This window comes from Protopterus annectens, chromosome 13.part0 (genome assembly GCF_019279795.1).
Source record: "Protopterus annectens isolate FY-2018-M chromosome 13.part0, PAN1.0, whole genome shotgun sequence".
In the NCBI taxonomy this organism is placed as follows: Eukaryota; Metazoa; Chordata; order Ceratodontiformes; family Protopteridae; genus Protopterus; species Protopterus annectens.
This window is the reverse complement of record NC_056747.1, coordinates 229,263,641-229,287,712: the sequence shown is the minus strand read 5'-3', so window position 1 is coordinate 229,287,712 and position 24,072 is coordinate 229,263,641. Positions and strand designations below refer to the sequence as shown.

At 36.8% G+C, this 24,072-nt stretch overlaps 1 protein-coding gene across 1 annotated transcript in view; it reads right to left on the bottom strand.

Annotated features, from left to right (window-relative positions):
* LOC122787187 (mast cell protease 1A-like) overlaps positions 1-24,072 on the bottom strand; it is a 60,350-nt gene that overhangs the window by 5,789 nt on the left and 30,489 nt on the right. The window contains exon 4 of the mRNA XM_044053774.1: positions 3,064-3,321. Coding sequence (XP_043909709.1) covers positions 3,064-3,321 — 258 coding nt within the window. The remainder of the gene's footprint in view (positions 1-3,063; positions 3,322-24,072) is intronic.

Here is a 24,072-nt window from a genome sequence, read left to right as displayed (position 1 = left end):
ATAGGCACTTCCCAACATGTACACACACACACACACACACACACACCAGAATAGACATATATGCATACACATACAGACACGTGCACACTCACATACACTCCCAGATATTCATACAAGCACACGTGTGCACACTCACACATAAATATTCACACAACTGCAAACTTGCTCATACAGGCATCTGCACACACACACACACACACACACACACACACACACACACACACACACACACACACACACACACACACACACACAGACACATACACATACACATACACATACATACACACAGTGCACCACTCACTCACTCACATGCATGCTCAGACACACACACAGAGAAAGGCTTTGTTTTTTGGCACAGGTGCGGACTGGTATTCTGGTGTTCAGTGCCATGCCCAGAGCTGGCAATCCCCACCCCCAATTCCAGTTGAGCATAACAAAAAATCAAAACTTTGTTCCTTTTAAAGCAGCTTTTGTTTTTCTTTTAATCTGAAGCAACTGCTGCAGTCCACACATGGAGAGCTAAAGAGCTTTGGTTCTAAAGTCTTGGGATGGGAAACTGAAAACTGAAAAAAAGCACAAAAAAAACCCAAATGTTTTTCCTTTTAAACTGTAACAACTGCTGCTACAGTTTATGCCACACACAGAATGCTAAACAAGCTCTTCAATTCTGACCCCAAATACTAGCATTCATTTACACAGAGACACAAGTACATGGGAACACACACACATGGGTACAGACGCACCACAGACACACACACATGTACACCCACTTGCACAGACACATACACACACATGTACACACGTACAGCCATGTAGACAGACATACACACACACACACATGCACACACACACACACACACACACACACACACACATGAACACACATGCGCACTCACAAGCACATGTACACACCCATCCACATGCACACACACACACACACACACACACACACACACACACATAAGCGCACAAGCACAGACAAAGACACACACACACACGTGCACAAACACACATAGTAGTGTGATTCTCTGAATGACTTTATTGTGCTGTTGCAGCACTGGCACCAATCCTGAGGTAGAACACACTGCTAATTATTAGCTGTGACTCTGGGCTGCCTGATTTCACCAACAGAAACACTATGTAGTTTGTTTTTTTTTTGGCCAATCTGATTATTCTTCATGGAAGGTTAAGTTGATATACTCCCATATTGATGTAGCTTTTCACATTAATCCCTTTTCTTTTGGTGCCAGTTATTTTATTCAGAATGTAGGAGTAGCTATGTACACTATGTGTGCAAATACCTACACCAGTGCATTGTTTGCCCAGTTGGAGTGCATGTATGTATTTAATGTTTCTAACTCCTTCCATAGATCTATTCTGTATTATGGTCTGTTTGTAGATGATGCATTTTTGTATGGTCTTGATCAGCTGAGATGTTCAATACTTTTATTGGTTACTTGCAAGGGACCATTGATTTTTTGAAATTTACTTTTAATTTTTCAAATACTATGATTTACTTTTTGGATGTTCTTGTATTCACTTCTGTGAATGGACTTCTAACTGAAGTATTTAAGAAACCTTGGAAAGTTAATAGTAAATTGTATGCTAAGAGTCTGCATCCTAAGACAGTGAACAATAATGCTGTGAAAGGTCAATTTTATTTTTAGGAATGCACGACTCCATATGAGGGATAGTTATATGTATGAGTCTTTCAATATGTTGACAGATGAGTTTAGATGGAGAGGATATGCTGATTCAGATATTTTACAACTACAGAATGATGTAGTGGCATGTAGATTTGATAGAGCGATATTGTATTTTGATGCTGCTAATATGGAATATGCTAGTGTTAGTATTGACTGTAGTAATAAACTTAGAATGCTTCTGACCTACTCCTGTGATGTTGGTCCTGTATGTAATATTATTAGGAATCATTGGCTCATCTTGATGTCTGATGCTTAATGTAGGATTATACTTGAAAGTGAGCCACATTTTGTTTTAAAGAATGGCCCTAGTCTGAGGAAAATGCTTTGTTACAAATTTGTGAATCTGAGAACAGATGTTAATAGGTCTGTGCAGAAAAGAGTAGGGACACATCCTTGCAATGAATGCAACATATGAAAATATATTAACACTGATGTTTATTTTGTACACCTGTTGAAGGGAAGATTGTTTGAATTTGAACTATTTGCAAATTGCAGCATGCAGAATCTTGTATAGCTGGCTGTTTGTCAAGCATGTAACTGTTACTATGTTGGAAAGACCAACAGGTGTTTTAGAGATCACATTAGAGAACATTTATATAGCATTAACAGGTGAGATATGAAGAATGCTTTGGCCAAACATATAGTGAATGAGGGTGGTACACATAGCTTTATATTTATGGTTATTGAAAAGTATTTTGATAGTGGTAAAGGGGATGATACTTAGACTGATACTGAATGTCTTGAAATAAAATGGATTTTAAGATTAGTAGCTCATAGATATAAAGGGTTGAATGAATATGTCCCTTTAAGACATGCATTACTTTCAAGAGGTTTGAAACACTAATTGCTTTAATTACGAATAATGTTGTATATTTATGTTGGGTCCTTTTTATGCTGTTTTAGACCTGATGAAGCACCTAGTAGTGGTGCCAAAGTGCTTGTCTTATCATTTATATTTTTATTTTGATGTGTGCCCATTATTCACATTTTATTAAACATATACGTTCCATCTTACTGGCTTCTGTGTTCACTTGGATTACTTGTATCCTCTGTTGAAGTCAGCAGCCTGCTCTGTTGGTTTTATTTCATTACTCTGATCCTTTCATTCTTACCAGTATAAACACTGCGAGAGTCAGAACACTGTGCAACATACACAACCTAGATTTCAGAAAAAGCCATGGTAAAAGGTCAGCTGTAAGACTGGCTAGGATGGCATCTCAAAATGACACCTTTTACCATGAATATAACAATATTAAGGGTCATCATTTTCTTTAAAAAAAATCTTAATCAAACAAAAGCTGACTTATGAAAGTAGCCTTGTCAGACTATAGGTATGCCATATTTATGTACCCACCTTGGCAGAATCCTTTTGATCAACAAAACGTCCAGCACATATCATAGTGTCTGTTATTGTCCCTTCATCAAAAAACCTTGCGCAATCTTCATTTTTCACAATCGTGACATTAACCTCATACATTGTATCCGGTAAGGAACCATCATCAATTAAACCCCAGCCAGCAACGTTGCACTCTTCCCCTGACTCTAATTCTGAAGAGGGCAATGGAAGTCTAATCATCTGCACATTGTGGTTCAGATTTGCCTTTCTGTCCAGCTGCCAAAAAAAGGAAGAAAAAAATTACTGTCTGTAAATGTTAAGCAATTTACAAATACGTAGTAAAGTATATGTATTAGACATGGACTTTATCTCAGGATCTGACTATTAAACTGTTTCAGTAACTGTCAGACAATTGCGTAAATATAGTGAAAAGTCAGTGTTTAGAGAATGAAGACAAGCACAACTGTCAGGTACAGTGACTCGTTTAAAGGAAGTAAATTCAAGTGCTTCAGACACAGTGGAGAGTACTATAACATACATACGATGGATACTTCAAACGTGCAATGTAAATACACCTCGAGAGTGGCTGTACTTCCTTACTACTTCATATTTTATATTAATGCCTCTTATATTGCATGTTTTATAGTATGTATTTGTTATTGTATGACAACTAACAGTTTCCATATTATTTTACTTCTCCTTCCTTTTATTGTTTAGTTATAACTGTGGATGTACTGTTGTACTGCAACATGCTAAATGTACTTCACAGGGGGACAGGGCCATAGGTTCATAGGTAGGTACTAGGCTATCAGCCCTAGAGCCCATACAAGCCTAGCCAAAAAATGTACCCTGGCTTTCACCACCCAAGAAAATGATTTTCCTGTGCCACTGTCGAGCAGAGCCACAGAAGTGATCCCCGGGGTGAATTTCCCATTTCCCATCCAATCATCAAGATTTTTCTTGAAGAGTGCTAATGAGGAGCTCTGTTTGACATAGATAGGTAGTCTGTTCCAGAGTATGGGAAGTCTCTGGGACAGGAATCTATCCCTCCAGCATGTTCTGTTTATTGTGGTGACAAGGTTTAGGTCCCTAGAGCGTGTAGCTCAGAGGGATTGGATTTCTTTAAGTGGAGCATGTTCAACAGCTCTGGGTTTGACATAGCTTTGTATGTTAGGCAGTGATCACCCCTGAGTAGGCAATATGCGATGGAGTGAAGCTGTAGTTTTTGAGACAGTCTGCATAGGGCATCTGTTTGAGGCCAGTAATCCTCTTTGTGAGGTATTTCTGCGGTCTTTCCAGTTGTTGTAGATGTCTTGTGAGGTGCATACCAAAAGGGGCATTGTACTCTATAATGGGTCTAATGAGTGATGATTAGAGGGGAACAATGACCTCTTTTTTTCTGGATGAGAATCCTTTTGTGATGAGATGAGCCACGTAGAAGGATTTCCTGACCACTGGGGTGATGTGATTATCAAAGGAGAGACTACTGTCCACCTGTGTCCCAAGGTCTCTTATCACATTTTCAGCATTAAGTAGACTACCAGCTATGTGGTAGTTCATGGGTATAGAGTTTTTACCAAAGGGGATGACAATACACTTTTTGGCATTGAGCTTCAGGCCATGGCTTTGACACCAGGTATCTGTCTCAGTGAGGCCCTTTTGTAGTTTGTCCACATTGTTAGGAGTTTCGATTATGGCTCCTAGTTTGCAGTCATCTGCAAACTTTGTTAGCCAAAGACCTTCTGTGTTGCCCTGCACTTCAGAGAAGTAGATACCAAACAGGAGAGGACCCAGGACTGAACCCTATGGTACTCCACTTGTCACTGGTCTGATGTCGGATTTGGAATCCGCTACTTTCACACTGTGGGTTCTGTCCGTGAGCCAGTTGGCAACCTATCTTGTGACATAGGGATTTATACCTAGTTTAGTGAGCTTATCTATAATTCCAGAGTGGGGGATGGTGTTGAACGCCTTGGTGAGATCTAGATAAGCTGTGTGAACCATTTTACCCTCATCTATGGCTTTGGTGACTGCTTCAAAGAAGTCAATCAGGTTTAGGAGACATGATCTGACTTTTACAAATCCAAACTGGGTAGGGTCCAGAGTTTGGAGATTACCAATGTCGTTGTTTATGAGTTCCACGATGATATGTTCCATGGCCTTGCGGACCAGGCTCGTCAGGCTAATGGGGCGGTAGTTCCCGGGGTCCATCGTGGCTCCCCCTTTGTGGAGTGGGATAACCATCACAGTGTGCCATTCAGTGGGTACAAAGCCTGAGGTGAGGCTATGATTGAACATGATACTTAGGTAGGGTGCCAGTTTATTCTGTAGTTCATGTAGAACGCAGCCTTTGATATTGTCAGGTCCCATGGATGCTGGGTTCTTGGCTTTGGAGAGTGTGTTTTTTACCTGTACAGCCATGATTATAGGAACTTTGCATTCTTCCTGTATAGAGATGAGTCCTCTAGGGGGTGAGAGGAGGGTAAAGTTATCACTGAACCTATCTGCTAGGATGTTGGCAATATCAGTTGGTTCTGTATATTTAGTGCCATTGTGCTGTAACTCAGAGCAGATCTGAGTGCTCCCATTTAGATTCTTGACATAGCTATAGAATGCTTTGTGGTTGTCTTTAGAGTCAGTGGCAATTTTGTTTTCGTAACTAGCTTTGGAGGATTTTATGAGGGATCTCAGCTTCTTACTGAGGATGACCAGGGAGTTCCTCCAGTCATGGGATTTTACTCTTTTTGCAACAGTTTCTTTCTTCTGTTGTAGAGTTTGTTTATGGCAGAGGACCACCAGATTGGCTTCCTTTTTTGGAGGATAACATCTTGGTTCTATTAGGGATAGCATGATCCATGCACTCGTGTAAGTGCTTATAAAGTGCATTTGTGTAGGAATCGGCTGTCATACCCCTATTGTCCATCTGCATGGGTGTCATGAAGTTTGCCACTTCTGTCTTAAGAAGTGTGAAGTTGGCTTTGGAGAAGTTTTTTATGATGGTTTCCCTAATTGGGGGTGGGGTGGGATGTGGATGTCTAGGCTGATTAGCTTGTGGTCAGATCTGACCAACGAGGAATTGACCTCTGGTGTGGAACACTGGTTTCCCATGTTGGTAATGACCAGGTCTAGGATATTGCTGCCCCTGGTGGGGGTGTGAATAAGTTGATCCAAGGCATTGGAATTTATGAATTCTAGAAAACGTTGAGCAAAAGAGTTGGTACATGAGTAGTTTTCCCAGTTAATGGTGGGGTAGTTGAAATCAGCCATTATTAGGGTGCTGGGTTGTACCCTAATACTTTCCAGTGTATCAAGAAATGAGGAATGTGAATCCTGGGGCATGGTGGGGGGTCTGTAGCAAGCTACAATTTGGATTGCGGTCTTTCCCAGAGTTAGTTGCACTTGGATAATCTCAGATGCATTATGGCAGAAAAGGACTGCTCTACTAGTCCACCTACTAGATAATCCAGTAGTAAAATAAAATAAATAAATAAAGGCTATGTGAACACTAAACCATTACAAGAAAGGTGTGATACTAAATAGCCTGGACATGAAATGAGCAGTAAACAGTTATGGAATTAAACTGCAAATTAGAGGATTAAAAAATAACTTAGGCTTGGGAGGAGAATGGTAAATGGAATAGATAAACTGTGCAAAAACAAGTGAGTTAAGGTGTTTAATCCATTAAATAAGCATTACTCAGAAATTACTTCATGCAACAGTAAATAAAACTTCAAAAAGGTATCCTTCAAAATATATTTCCTGTACTGTAATGCATTACTTAATAGTAGTTTAATTTCCTGTGAGAATTATTTCATTCTTTAAAAACCATCATTAGATAGAACTTCGAGAAAGGAATGTGTGTTCCACTATGGGAGACTGCTGGACTGAGATAAAATCTCTACAGCCATGCAGAAATGAGCTTCAGCAATTACTTAGGGCTGCAAAGTCCCTGGCAGTCAGTGCCTGATTAAGATGCAGAGGTTGCAGCTAATGATGTAATACATGAAGAAACATATTTGTAAAATTGCATACAAGGCACAGACAGATTACATCTTGCGATGTAAATGGGCAACTGTTCAGTATGACCTAAAAATGCAGTCAATCCCAGCATAAATTTCTGGATACCCATCTAATCATCTCAATTATGTTTAAAGGAAGATAGTGAGTTCCACTGCTTAACATGCAAGCTAGATTCCTTCTTCAGGTATATGTCAGCCTTTTCTGGGATAATTCTGCAGGGGCTCCTGGACCCTTCCCCTTCCATGTCCCAAATATTCTAAGGTATGGTAATCTACCCATGTAGCAATGGCTACTGCAGCAGTGATCATTCGAACATCTACTGTTATGGTTAAGTTTACGTAAACAACTGTACTATGTTCATCACATAGATCACTGCTGCAGTAACATTCTGAATAAGCAGGGGCACCTTCCCTGCGTCTCCTCTCAAGAAAGCAAGAGGGGCTCTCCCTTGCTCACTGAGGAGATCTCAACAGCACAATGTGGCTAACCCCACATCCATAGTAGCTGTATGGACAACACCACGGGAACCAACTTTGGCCACAGCAGATTCATCCACCTTTGGCTGAGGTGAACTGCTAGCCTGCTACGGTTGCAAAGGCAACCATTGGGCCAGTAGTTTGTTCCGTGGTCTAACTGAAAATGATACTTCTTTCCTGGGGAAACTAAGCAGCACAAGCCAATACATATACAAAATGTATTTAAAAGTACATTTTCCCAGATAATACACAATAAAATGTACTCTAATACACTTCATCAGCCCTAAAAAGTAATTTAAACACAGCTTCTCTACAGGAAAAAAAAAACAGTTTTTGAATGCTTAAAATAAGTTTTAAATTATCTGAAACAAAAGAGCTCTCCCATTCAAAAGTACAGTAAAGCTGCATGGCAGTACAGTAAATACTTTCCTAAATAGGAAAGCAAGTTTAAACAATAAAAACTGAGTGGAAACTTCTTCCACAAAGGAAACGTATCTGCCCAGCAATAGAACAGCACAAAACAACCAGTGACCCTCAAAACCTCACAGAGGAGCTCTTTCTTTGTCTAGCTGAAACACCTTGAAGGGCTTGCAACCAAGCCTGTCTTTTAGTCAGCTCAGCTTGAGCTGTCTAATGGCATCAGTGCCTAGAAGGTTCTGTGAAGCTTGGGAAGCTGGCCTGCTGTTATGTCCTATGTAGGAGATAACCTATATAGCTTAGGCTACTGCACCAGTGATTAATATGAAGAACATCTTCACCTACTCTTCTTTTTATAAGTGTCATGGGATCTTTTACATCCACCTGAGCTACAACAAAAACAGACAGATGGGGACTCAGTTTAACATCTCATCCAAATGGCAGCATTTGTTTGATACATTTAAACATACATTTTCCAGGGGGGAGCTGTGGTTGATAATTAGTGTGATTAATGCTGAATTATGTAATACATTGTTGAGGCTAAATGCATGTAGCTTGACGTAAAGTGCACTTAATGCTTTATTAGTAACATTTCATAAGAAAACATTAGACTATATGAAAACAAAAAATATACTCTGCATTCTTTCAGCTATTAAGGCATACACAAATAAATGCATTAAAAATATCTAAAACAGACCTGTCATCCGTATTAGTGACACTGAATGAGCACAGACTGCTCATTCTGTGATAAACATTATATTGTTTCATTACCACTAATGGTAATGTAATTTTAGAAAACTTAACCCCACCTCCTGAGTCCTAGCATGGTACTCTTTGTCAGAGAACCAGAATTGATCTTCTTTAGTGAAGAAAGGGGGGGATTTCTAAATTAGTTTGCTTAATAAACCAGAAACGTCCTTCAGAGAAGTATGAGTTAAAACATAATTAAAAAAAAATAATAGCAAAATGTACTGCAGTCCAGTGGCAGAATAAGTGTATAGTGGACATGAAGCTGATTTCAGTTCACGGGTCCTTCAACACTTGCTTTCAGGACTGTGCCTTTCTACTGTCAGAGGTGCCACTGCCATATAATGAATCTTGTTCTTTATTTTTCAGGGTGCTCTTTTTGTTCGTATGCCATGTGACTGCGTTTTGTGAACTGTACATGGGAGAGAGAGTTGCCATTTGTTTCCTTTTAAGCTGAGCTTCTCATCCCTTGGGCTTCACTCTCAAGATCAATCATGGGCATTTGAAAGTGAAATGACAAACATAGGATCAAATACTGCAGCAAATAAAGACAAAAGTAGAACAAAAAATCCAAAGAAAAACTCAGACTTCAAAATCACCAAATAATTTAATAAAACAAAAAGCTTTTGGGTTAAGACCCTTCTTCAGTGCATTCTCAAAGTACAGAACAAACCAAACAATTTATATAACACTTCAACATTAAAACACATGATACAGCACCCAATCACTAAACATTATTAATTAAAGTGTGTATTCTGTTTCTTTAAATTATTGTTGCCACTTGTACTTTGGTCATGTGGTATGGTTCTTTGTGTACAATGCAGCTTCAGCGATCACATGGGATGAGGTGGGATTCATAAAATTATGTGAAAGGGGTAAATCAAGCCTGAAACTAGGGATATTCCTCGCAAAATATGTACATCATATGCTGGGGTAACTTTCCCCCCAAAAAGGACTGTTAAGAGGTCCGAGTACTCAGGTTTGGTCATAATGTATTGAAACATGAGACTGTGCCAGACACTTTAGGCTCCCAACCAATACAAATAAAATAAATGCCTTGTTTACTCAATACAACATATCCCTCTTAAATGTGACTGACTCTGGTTCAAATATTTATTCTGCTTTTCCAAATATTTCTGACATTTGTGATAAAAAAAATGATAATTACAGGGAACAGTCTTAGACCTTACAGTTAAATACCTTATTTTTCAGAAAATGCATATTAATATAAATCATATTATTCTATCAACCTTCTGGTTACACAGTAACAACAGTTGAAAGTGTCACTGATTATAGCTTGTGTTCCAAGTTTGTTAAGGTATCAGCTAGATTCATAAAACTTTACCACATCAAAATAAGTGAATTTGTTTGGTGAACGGCCATATGTAGGGTGTGTGAGATACAAAAATACACATATCACTAGTGGTGAATACCAAGCAGCAGGGTGAAGCATGGAACATGCTAATAGCCATATACTGATGTGGTAATAAGGAACATTATTAAATGAGTAGCTTGGGGTATGCATAATGAGGCAAAGCAAGGTGGCAGATGAATTTATAAATGTATAAAGCCACATAATGGTGCTGCACCTGTTATATATTTGCACTTAGATGAATATTTGTGTTCATGTTAAGAAAATCACTAGCGAATGTTAGGAGTTGCCATGACATTAGTAAATGTATCTCTACAGCAGCCTCTTATTGCTGCTACCATGAAGGATGTTGTCAGTCCCGGAAGTGCCACATTATCCAGCTGTGCATAATGTAGACTCCATGACACTAATATTATAAGTTTATACAGTGTGGGGGCACATCTTTCAGGAAATTGTGGGCATGTGTCCATCTCAGCTGCAGCCCCTTGGGAACTGTGGAGTACCTATCCCAGTGGATACTAGCACATGTGTATCTTTATGTATAATAGGTGCAGAGACCTTTCGGTAACACCTACTGGGGATACAGAGGGATATCACAGACATCTTCCTTGAGAACACTCCAGTTTCTTATTGTCATGCTTCAGCCTGGGGGAGCACATGTAGCCCCCGCATACCACAGAGAAGCAGCCACACCATCTGGGATCTCATGATGTAGCCCATTCTCCTGAGGTACTGGGGGTATAGACTGTACCCACACTGAAATAATGGCCTCACCTAAAGAACTTAAAGGGTATCACTCCATCAACCACCAGGTGGTCTGTAATGCACAGGCTATCATCTACAATGTTTTTGGAGGGCCCGCAGGCAGCTATCACATATGGCACACCAGTGACCTGTACCAACATTTTTTCAGGGGTGACTTTCACCAGGGGAATCTTGTTGTTGATGGCAGATATGTCCTGGAAACCTGGCTGATGATACCCATAAGAAATCAAACCCAAACAGACCAGGGATATAACCGTGACCAATAGCAAGCAAGGAACATTACTGAGCATGTGTCTGGGCTGCTAAAGGCACATTTGCTGTCTGGTGGCTCCCTGCAGTATGACTCTGGCATGTGTGCAAAAGGAGTTTGTTTTTTTCTTTTTTTACACAATATGATACTTAGGAGGCAGTTACAGTAGGATGGGCCCTTGCAGTCTCCTGCACACCAGGCAGTGGAGGCTGAGTCAGATGAGGAGTCAGTGAAGGAGCTAACAGCAGATGGGTGCAGTACAATGGCACTGACAGAGGCAGTAGATTGCATATAGCCTTAATACATACAGAATCAGAGAACAGCAGGTGCCCTACAGTAAAAGTGATGCATGCAAACCAACCTCAGGCTGTTCTTATCCAAGCATAGGCTGGCCATGCTGTGCATCAGACACAGGCTCCCAGGTAACACTGAACAAAGAGCAGGGCACAGTTATCATCATTTGCATAGGTGGGGAATGGAGCATATATTTGGATGTGTTTCCCAGGGAAGTGTGTGTGTGTGTGTGTGTGTGTGTGTGTGTGTGTGTGTGTGTGTGTGTGTGCATGTATGCATGTGTGTAGTGTGATGTACTGTGAGCTGTTGAGATTTGGCTGCATGTCTGCTAGGGCACAGCCTCAGTAATAGTTGCAGCACTGCAGCTCAGTGTATTGGACAGGTCCAGATCATGCATGATAGAGACATTGACATCCCAAGCACACACCTATGAGACCTGTCTCTACCTGTAGTTGCACTGGTTGTACCACACCTTGGCTAGATGTTTGTCTGCTGTATGACAGTGAACAATGCCTACTATGAGTTGCAGCACTGCCACAATTTCACCACCAGGAGGGCATCCTCTGCTGTGCATAGACACCTCCACAACAGATGTAGGTGTGGAAGTCCTAGTGCTGCAGGAGCATGAGGTAGGTCATTCATGGCCACAATAACTACCATCTGTGAAGGTAGCAGTGGAATGACCATGTGGATATCGCCTTACCATTGCAGGTGAGTTTAGAGGGCATGGCATGTTCCAGTATGCAACTGAATCTATCAAAACTATCATACATATGGTCATCTTGCACTCTGCATCACCCTTACTAACTCTACTGTGGCTGTGCTATTACTAGCCTGTACCTCCATGATGGCCCTGCACATATACTGCTTTGTAACCACTGACAGGCAGTGACCATGTCTCCAGTGAGTACCATTACTCACCCTCCCTGTGTGTACCTCCCTGACCATGGGTGCAGATATTGCATGTGTCTGTTAGGTAGTACCACACTTCCCTGATTGCTAGTGTCCCCAGTAACCTGTCCTTCCTGAATGGTATGTCTCCCCTGTGTGTCAACAGGCATAAAGGCTGTCCTCATGGTCTGTATGGGGGTGCAGTAGTCACATTCCTTATGTCCAACACACATTGTGTACTTCCTGACTGTATATCCCCACCATTATCATCAGATTTTGCAGATCCTCCAACATTTGACAGTGGCAGTTTCAAAGTGCTGGTTATGGATAAAAATTCAGCTATGAATACAATATCCTGTATAGGTATGACTCAGCACCAGAAATATACATGAAACTGAGGTGTACATACAGTAACAATAAAAAATAAAAAATAAATAGTTTACTTGCATACCTTGTGAGATGGCTATGCAGCAGAATTCCTGATGTTTCTGTGTGCCATAAATCGGATAGCTTTAACAACTTGGACAGTGACTAATGGGTTAAAAAGTACTTGCAGGTAGTCTTACACCGAAAGAGGACAACATACCTTGGACATCTCTGGTCAATAATCATGTTGGCAGCATAAGCTCTGCCCTATGTCCAGCACCACACTGTGGCATGATAAGGAGGTGTCACGCCTTCTGAAAGAGGCCAAACTCACCTCTCTCTGTGAGCAGTGGTTCATTTGACAGTCCATAACCCACTGACCTACCTTCACATGCCAGGTAGGCAGCTATTAGATCATGAATATGTTATATCAGTGGCAGTCACCCTTGCCACTGGCATCCCGCACAATGATGAAGTTAAAGAGCAGGCACCCCCAATGTACTGTAAGTAGAATTTGTGTTAGCTACACTCATAACCTCCCAGTGTGTACTATCCACAGATCTTACACTTACAACACTGCTGTCTTTCTCGTCAAAGCTCCTGAAGCTATTGCAGAGAATGGGCAGCTACATAGTAGAAGATTAGAGTGCCTAAGAAAACAATTTACAAGTTTTAATTTTAAGTATCCATTCAGGCAGTAGAGTTGCCATTCCCTACAGTATAGCTTTTATATACCCCTGTCCACTTCTTTGTTTCTGCTTTTTATTTCATTCATATACTCCCATTTCTACCCTTTAATCTGGTTAAGATATAGATAACACACACATCATTCATGGCCATTTAAGTCTTAGTAAATTGTCCATGCTGCTGCTGTGTGCTGGGTATTGCATAAAGTGCTGTTGACGCACAGGTACAACTGATGAGAACTGCTACTGCTCTTATATAGTAAATATAGTGGGGGGCTTTGCCCCCCACACCCCCCCTACCTAAATATACCAACTCTGAGATCGCTCTCCATTGGGGAAAGGGCAAATCCTCAAGAACGGCCAAGCAAATTCTTTCCTGATGAAAGAATACGCGTATATGGCCATTCGCAGTTTTGAAACTTCGGCGCTTAGGTGTCAATCATTGAGCTGACGAAGAAATGATATATATGTGTCTGCGTGTGTGTGTCTGCGTGTGTGCGTGCGTGTGTGTGTGTGTGTGTGTGTGTGTGTGTGTGTGTGTGTGTAAGTGTTTTGTCTATTAGCTTTGCAGACATTTAGAGAAATGTGAAATGTCTTTTGCTGATTTTAGCACCAGCTTTTCTTTTAGGTTTTTCATCTAGTTTTTGCACTTGTTCAAAAGTAGTTTTCTGCAGATAGTACATTGGGTAAGAGGGTTTATGCGAGGTGGAGACATATGAGAAGTGCAATTTAGTATTGTATTTCCGGGTTTGCTTAGTTTATTTAAGGCAGTGACTAGAACAGTTTTATATTCACTGTTGTATGATGCTGTTATGGATAGTGATTTCTCTGAACCTTTCATGGCAATGGCCAGTATTCATAGTCACTTGTGCAAATCATTTCCCTGATGCTTCTGAATGAGTGCGACACAGACAAGATTATTAGAGGACATTTACGCTAATGCAAAAGACCTTAAAAATAATGAGATGCAAATGAGAAATATTGTAAATTGGTGTATGCTAATGAGGTGATTTTGAAATTCGTAGTATGACATCTTTGCTGTATGCGCATCCATTTAAAGGGATGTCTCACCTTTAATATTCAAGTTGCAATCTCTAACTTGCCCCAGCGTTTTCTTCACTAGTTTATCCAACTATACACCACTTCCCTGACACAAATTCATTTTCCCTTCATTAGTTGTTTTAAGTATGCACAAGTACTAAAATGATGCAAAATAAATTATCTTGCCCAGTGATCACTTTGATAGTCTGACCATGTATGAGCAAACACTTCCCTAATACGCAAATGAATTATTTCCCCCAATAACCCCTTCAGGAGTACATCCAAGTATGCACAAGTCATAAAATCATGCATATTTCTTGGAAACATATATATATAAATTATGAAATTATTCTTCAGTTCTCAAATAAATATTATTTCTGTTGCTTTAGTAGGTTAGGTACTTTAGTTCCTGGATTAATTCATATAGATTTTGAAGGTGTTCTCATTCTTTTGGAGATGATTTCCTTGTCAATAACCTGTCATAGAAACAAGATTACAATTTTTAAATGAGGAGCTGTATTTTTCAGCTAGTTCCTGGTGGTGGTTTTCTTCCTTGCAAATGATAAGATAGTCCATATTGGATAATAGTCCCCTTTATTTGGAGTAAGGGTTAAAGAAAATTGAAAAAAGCTTAGCATCTATTTAGTTATTTTGTCAGAACACAAATTTGTGAAAAAATCTATAGTTTCTTAGTATTCTTTTAAATAAATAGTCAAAAATAATATGTTTCCATTTAGCTATAACATCATTTATTGTGGGGACCTATGTAAACATTTCCAACAGAAAATGTACCAATATTGAATGGAGGACCTGTCATTAATAGATTATAGAATAAGAGTGATGAGTGCTGTTATTTTCCGTAATATTATAATTTTCCATTAGACTGAAATTCCATTTTTTTTTTCATTTAAAGTGGTTTTGTAATTTATAAACATTTATATAAATCTGATATTATAGTAAAAAGACTAAATTGTGTATGTGTATATATATATATATATATATATATATATATATATATATATATATATATATGGTTTCACTTCAGAATCCTGAAATATCACAATCCAGAACTTCATAATCCATAACCCAAAATCCTGAATCAGAAAATACTGAAAATATACAGGACACAAAGAATGACAATATTCCAATACAAGGATACAGAGACACATACAAGACAAAGGGTAACACTTTTCACCAAGTATGGGCAAGGGGGCAAGCTCCCATGCATACCCCCTGCTAATTAAATATATAAACTCCAAGACTACACTCCACAGAAAAAATAGCAAACATACCATCACATCTGTTCATGACTGCCTGTTGTAACCTTAGTAACATTCCCTTTTAACTTGCTATACTACAACATAACTCATGATAGTGTAGTAAAGTGCAATCTTGGAGTTGATATATTTAAGTAGCAGGGGGTGTGGGGGTGCACTCCTCCACATTGATGGTGCAGGGGACTTGCCCCCCTGCTTATATTTAGTGGAATGTAATCTGGTTTGTGTTCTCTATAGTCAGTATATGTATCTTGTGTGTTTTCAGTCTTTTAGGTTTCAGGATTTTGAGTTTACAGGATTTTGAATTTTCAGGATTTTGGGCTTCCAGATTATGAAGTTTTATGAAATTCAGGATTGTGATATTTCAGGATTCTGAATTGAAACATATAGATAGATAGATAGATAGATAGATAGATAGATAGATAGAGAGAGAGATACAATTAGCATAGAAATACAAGAATTTTGGTAATGGATTGCTTCATAAAAATGTTCCTATGCAAAGTTCTTAATTCCTTCTATACTAAGCACTCATTTCTTAAATTTTAATGAAGTATTAGTAACACAGTTAAACTAACTATTTACTTTTCCACTGGAGTATTTTTGGAGTATATACTTCTACTAGAAAAGTAGGAATAAAAGAGGTTAGTAAATTAGAACATAGTTACAAATAAATTTGACAGTAAATAATGTTTAAATTATCTTGGATTTGATTTGCATATTTAAATTGAGAAGAAGTTGATATATTATATTGAAAATAATTAAAACCATAAGTAATTGGATGCAACCTTGTAATATATATTAGAAATCTTCATCTGTTTTATTGTTAGAGTTGTATATGCATTCTTTTCCAGTTAGCTGTATAATAAGGATAAATCTATTTTATGATAACTTTGCCTGTATTAGCTTTTGCACAAGTTTCATGATCATGTAATGTGATATTACATCTATCTCTATTGTATGATGGAAATAGGAAACTTCTGCTTTTTAGGAGACCATAGAAAATGTAATAACATTTCATTAAAAGTTTTTAATATGATTTTCCTGGATTAAAGGGAGTTGATAGAGCAATGTATAAGCCCTTGGGCAGATGACCATTTTATTAATTGAGTCTGTCTTAAAAAAAAAAAGAAATAATTTGTTCTAAGATCTTCTTAGAATAGAAATATTATCAAAATTATTTGTATAATGTACATATATAGTTTCATCACAGAATTGTTTTGCTTAAAATAAGGAATTCTGGTTTATAATAATTGAAAGTTAAATTTAATATTCCTCCCATATTTTGCAAAGTGGTTGAAAGTAATCTACAGGCATGATTTTATTGTATGTTAAGTGTGTTCATCCTTCCTGAACTTCCAAATTCTCCAATAATATATTTTGTTTCCATAAAAAAGTATATTTCATTAGTGTACCAGCCCTTAAAATCCTTTAACTTAATAATGTAAAATTAAATTATATTAATAATAGGAAGGGTTAAAGTTAGTTGAAAGCTTTATAATTAGAGAATTGTGATCCAAGAAGGTACAAGTGGTAATTTTAAAGATATATAGACTGGTTGTCAAGTCTTGTGAGATAAATAATTTTTTAGTTTTTGTAAAAAACAAAAAAACACAGTCACCTTGCTCCAGCAACAGAAGTAATAGCAATAATACAACTGCTTAAAAAAGCCAAAGAGTAATTCTGAAGAATAGAATAAAAGTTGCACTTTGTTATTTTAATTGAAATTTTCTCTGAGGAAGCCACGCCAGTGAGCACGGCGAAAACGCTTCTAATAAACTTGCGTTTAGAACTTCAGAATTACTCTTTGGCTTTTTTAAGCAGTTGTATTATTGTTATTACTTCTGTTGCTGGAGCAAGGTGACTGTGGTTTTTTGTTTTTTGTTTTTTACCTGGTTCGTTGCTGTTCGTGTCCTTTACCAATTTATTAGTTTTTGTTTGGGTGTAAAACAGATGAAATGTGGGAAGAGTGTACAGAATCTCAATCTCTTGAAAGAAACATATTTTCTAAATTTGATAGGTCAACCTATTTTTAAAGCTTTACCTAAAGAAGATAATTTCAAGTATCTTAGATACATTTTTTCTTTCTCATTTAAAATGCAATTAGTAACATCCCCTAATATCAAAAGACCTTTTGACTTATGTAAAATAATGTCAAGTATTTGTGGCAAGCTTCACACCCATACCTGGAAATTAGTAGGCACTGGATGGAGTTGAAATTTGATTATTGTAATTTAGAATTACAACAGTTAATAAACCATCTTTATCCTTATATTTATATAATAGTTTTAGCATTGTTATATTTTTTCTCCAAAGAATCATCATTTCCAATTTTTACTATTAAAGGTAGACTGAGTTAATATTTCATATTTATAAGGAATCCATAATTAATCATTATGAATGAAATGTGATTCCTGAAAAACAATGGGTGGTGTAAAGGATTCACAGTATTTGAGAATATAATTTATTTTTATGTTATTGTTTAGATCATTAATATTTAATGATACTGCAGTTGCATTCATTTAAATTGTAAATTAGGTAAGTGATAGATTATGTTATAATCAGTTTGCTAAAATATTAAAAATATAAAAAGAAAATATGGAATTAGGAATTCCGAGTTTGGTAAGAAAAAATATGCAATCAAATTACTACCTAACCAGATTATCTAACCTGAACTCAGTAAAACTGGACAACAAGGCTAATGAACTCTGAAGTAAATAAGCTTTCCAATACGCGCACACACACACACACACACACACACACACACACACACACACACACACACACACATGCACACACACATATATATATATATATATATATATATATATATATATATATATATATATACATCAACATAATTTCTTCTCTAAATACACCAACGCATCAACTTTCTTGTTTAATGTAAGTAAAATTCAGAATTTAGATTTTTAGCATACAAGTTAAAACTAAGCAAGTTACTCGATAACCTTTAAACTTAATCTTCTGTCCCCTCAAGATTATATAGAGGTCATGAAAGTGTAGTTAAGTCATATACCTAGTTTATTTCACTTATTATTCATGATTGAGTTTAAAACCTGATGTGTTAATATATACATGTAATAAACTAAGATGTTTATCAACAAAATGGTAACGTATAATTAAATCTGTATTAAGTTTATTATCATCATGAGTACCGCATGTACAAAAAATTAATTGAAGAGCATATATATTTATCTTAATCAACTCTATTAGTAAGAACAAGGAATGTATCCATAGAAACAAACACATGTATGTAAGTATGTTTGTGTAAAATATGTATACAGAATCACAAGCACTCTTGAATATGTATATACACACACACACACAAACACACACACACACACTTGTGTACATGAAGATATTTTTTCAGATCTCCTAAAAATGCACTAAATTATAAAAATATCAGTGAATGATTAAAAGTTATATTTTATAAGTCCACATTCAGTTTAATCTTACTATCAACAAGTAGTAGAAATTATATAATCAAAGCTGTTTAGAAATTAGTAATCTCAACATGTTGCACATTGCAGCAAATTTCCTATAAGAAATGTTACTATGCATAAACATCTCTATGTACTCTCTAAATCTTGTATTATCTAGAAAGAGAGATAACAAAATTAACTTATACATACATAATTCATATCCATATCTAAAAACAACATGATTAAAATGTAAATAATATTTCTTATGGTCCTTTCAAGAAATTAGTAGTAATAAGTTAAAGCCGGTCTCATTATGATAATCAGTTACCTAAGATATATTATACCTACTTTTACAATTAGATCACTATACAAGAGATATTCTTGTAATCTGAAAGTTAAGTAAAGGTGAGCAAAACAAATAATGATTAAAATAAAGAAAGGAAAGTAAAAATAAATAGAGTCTAAATAGAATTGTATCACACAACTTCATTTAAATATAAACTTTGCCATCCTTTGCTTTTTCTTTTTTCTTTAATTTATTTTTGTTTTAATTCCGTTGAGTTTACCACTTGTTCTTGTGTACACTGAGCAGTCCCCTTTTAACCAACTGCAACCTGAAGACAAACATGACAATTAGTAATATCCTGAGATTCAGTAACAAAAAAAACACTTCCAAGTCTCCCCAAATAACTGCAAAAAACAAATACTTTACATCTGAAATATTTTAGTGTTATACAAAATAAAATAGCTCACAATTTACTAGGGTGAACTTCTATTTTGTTAATCAGTAAAGTCAAGTTCTTTGCATTGGTTGTGGGAGTTTTTTCTTCTGCAAAAATCTCATGTTTTCACAAAACATGCTGGAGTATGAGGAGAGATGGCAACCATAATTCTTTCTATAAATTCATTTCCATCATTCTCTACTATTTCTTACACATATTGTGAAAATATATATATCATACAGCAAAGGTAATCTGTTTTTTACTTAGAGTTAGTGAATACAAAACAGATATACAAATATAAATATGTATCGAAAATAAAATTATTTGAAATGAAAAGAAATGTACATATCAAGTAAATGGTGAATGTTATAAATATAGCAAGACCACTCACAACCACAAACAAAAGCATACACAATTTTGCCTATGCATGAGTATACTACAAGCAGAACTAAAATATAATTTAGAAAATCAGAGAGAGAACAACAGCTTATCATCCTCTACAAAGATTCTAACTTTTAATTATCAGAACATAAAAAGACATTACATTACTGGCTTTTCCCCTTATTTTTTTTTCTCTTACCCTCTCCATCACCTCTCCCATCCATTTCTGAACAGATAAGCACTAGGTAAGCATAACTTGAATAGAATACTAAAACCAGACATCACTTAGATTAAACTCTGACCTATCAAGAAAGCACCATGAAACACTATAGCAGTAAATCCACTCCTTTAATTGCAAAACTTATCCTTGAAGATCAAAGCCAGAAAACATATGTACCAATCATTTTCTAAAAAGTAGCATATCACAAGTCACAAGCATATATGAAAGCACATCCAAGTGTGAGATGTATAACATATTCAATAATGATAACAAAATGAAATCATGTAATCCATGGATCATTGATTAATCCACAAGTATTCAAGTCAAAGTAAGAATCCATTCCTTGCTTAGATGATCAGGTGATCTTCGATAATAAGCAAACTAAATGTCAGTTAAACAATTGACAACACGATGCTGAATACATAATTTTAACCTTGGTGTAGAGAATTAACTAGATAATACCCAGTAAATAACAAAAATAGTACCAGCAAAGCAAGAAGTGACTAAATAAAGTTAATCAGACAGAAGTTTAGAATGAGAGATGTCTCTTTAAAACTAATTTATGCAAGAGACATATGAATATGTAAAGGCACACAGAAGGAGGAAATGTGCAGAAAGTAAACAAAGATTATTATTAAAATGCATTGGAGTTAAAGAAATACTGTCTTATTAAAAGGAAGATACAACAGGAGTTTATAGATGCATTGGAATAAAGAGGTAATGTGGGTGTGTTTTTTTTTTTTAATTTATAATATAAACACTCATAGACTGAGTGGGGAGAGAGAGAGAGAGATAACACTCACAGTTGTTATTTAAAATTCAAGTTGGGTCCTCTTGTTAAAGTTCTAAAGTAAACAATGAAATAAAAAAAACACAAGAAAAGATGAAAAACAGCATTAAAAGTGAAATAACGTGAATAAAGGTAAATCAAATGACCTGTTATGTAGGGGGTAAAATATTAAGTGAGATAGATATTTGTAGTGTAATATAATAGAATGCACATTATTAATATGATAAAGGTGCAAATAAAGACCTTATGTTAAGATAAAATAAGACGACACTACATATAAACAATATATTACTAATAATGTAATATTTTAATATGTAAGAGATAGCCTGCAAGACAGAAACTTTAAACTTATAATAGTGAATACAAAAAGTATTGATACTTGTTTAGGTGTAAATTAATTAATAAAGTCATGTTTATCAAAGACTAAACAGGGTGTAAGAATTATCAAGTTATAGTCAATTAGTAGGACTGAAAATATATGTTCATATAAAAAGGAGTTCAATATTTTTACCCTTCTATTTTGAAATGTAATTAATACTTAGTTATCTTTGTTTTTGTCAGTAATACCTGCCCATTGGTGTTTTTCAGGGCATTTTTTAAGAGATGTTGATGCCCAGTCCATGTCTTCATCAGTAGAAATGATGTTTTACACACACACACACACACACACACACACACACACACACACACACAGGTTTACTATCGTTAGTTCACATGGCAAAACATTTGCCGTTCAAAATAACAAAATGTTAAACTGAAATGAAACATTTAGAGCATACACAATGTCACCCCAAATGCTCGACACATTTGAGTCAACATTGTCGCTGAAAATGTAACGTGATAGCCGTATAGGAGCTGCTGTAAATCAAACTCCTATATGACATATCACATTTTTGCAGGGGAGGCAAGCCCCCCTGCACCCCCCACACCCCCCACACCCCCTGCTACTAATTTATTCCAACTCTCAGATTGCACTACAGTGGAGATATGGATGAATTTCCTATCCCCACTGTACCGCGATCTCATCCATATAGTCGAACACACTTATGCGAATGCATTTTTAACAGTTTGAACAATGGCAAGCATTATTTTTGCATTTTTTTCCAATGTTTTCATGGCATTGTATTAAATCTAATTAAATTTTGGCCAAGTTTTAACTGATCTTTGGACCAGGCTAATTTCCAAACCAAGTCTCTTGCCCAGAAATTATATAAACTTAACAATAATAGATCTTGGGGGTTGTGACTTCAGTGAAGAAGGCATTTTTTCTTAAGTGCTGTACGCCCTGTCTATTCTGGAAATACTCAAATTATGGGGCCAACAATTCTGAGAACTTTGCGAATCACAGGAGAATGCATAGTTACCCAAGCTTTGGACCACTGGTCACAATACATGGTTAAGATCTACTGGCATAACCTGCTTTAGGTATCTCCTCTGTTTTCATGGTTTAAAGAGTTCTTCAAAAGTTAGCAAAAGGAAGAGTTTAACTGATCATTACAGATTTGTTTTGGCCTTGATGGTAGCAAAATGAAGAGTTTAGCTAATTATGACAGAGTCCTTTTAACCCAGACTGCAATGATTTCCATACAATATGGAAGTAGTGCTGCAGATCACGTCTTACAAGGCAACATTCGACATTTGACATTGGAATTTCAACTTCTCATTACCTGAATGCTTCAGTTTGGATTTTCAGAAATGATCTTTCTAATCAAATCTTGCAAGCCTTTTAGAAAGCAAGGAAACCTTCCACTTGAATGTCTTACTGACCAGGGTGGAAATGTATTTTTTTGGTGTGATACACAATTTTATTCTCCTACGGTACTGCAACATCCTGAAATCCTCAGTTACCTTGCTTAGCCTGTGTCTAGTGGCCTTTCTTACCTGTCTATTCAGACAAGCTGCACAGCCTTATTGTTATTCCCTCCTTGATACCTGTCTGTGGCATCTAGGTTGATTCTAAAGCTATTTCTTTAAGGGGATGATGGAAATGAACCCTCCGGAACAGACCCACATATCCTGTTGAAACATAAACTTTTGTTCTGGAAATAATTGCCAAGTTTCCCCTTTGAACTAGTACACAAATTGCCATTAAAATTTCTCTTGGAAAAGGTTCTTTTATTGCCTCTTTCACAAGATAGAAGAGCTCAGTGTTGGCACTCATGCAATGTGAGCTGTATAATATAAATTTCATACATGCAGGGCAATTTTGACTTTTAACCTTTCCTTCGTGCCTAAAGCTGCATTGTATGCAGATGTAAACAAAAAGATCCAGCTTCTCTTTATTTATCTTCATCTTAAGGATGAACAGGAGGAGACTTTGCACAAACCTGGAGCCCATAAGACACATCTGCATATATTTCCCAGGACCAAAGACACTTTTTGCATCCTGTAGCACACGTTTACAGAGAAACCATTTTATAACATCACTACAACTGCACTCTGTTATAGCAGCAGCTACTTTGGTTGCTATTTTCAGATCAGCAATATTGACAGCCATATTAGATGCAGTCACCTGGTCCTTATTCCATATTTGTAGTTAGCACATCAAATTAGATATGGTCTCCATAGCCAGCTCTTGCTTTTCTGCTGCTGTTACCCATGATGTGCTTGCTGCAGGCACCATCTGAAATTTGGATGTACAGCTTGCTATTCTACTCATCTAGTTAAATGAAGAGAGGACACAGAAATATCATGATAGAGTTGTTTGAGTTATTCATTTTAATGTTAGCTGATTAAAGTGCCCCTGTATTCACAGCACTGACCCACCCTCCACTCTCAATTTAAAATGCTTTGATTGCTTTACAAGGACAGTTTGTCTTGTAGTCCTCCTGCTGCACTGAAGAGTAAAATTCAGCCTTTTAAATTTGGCAGT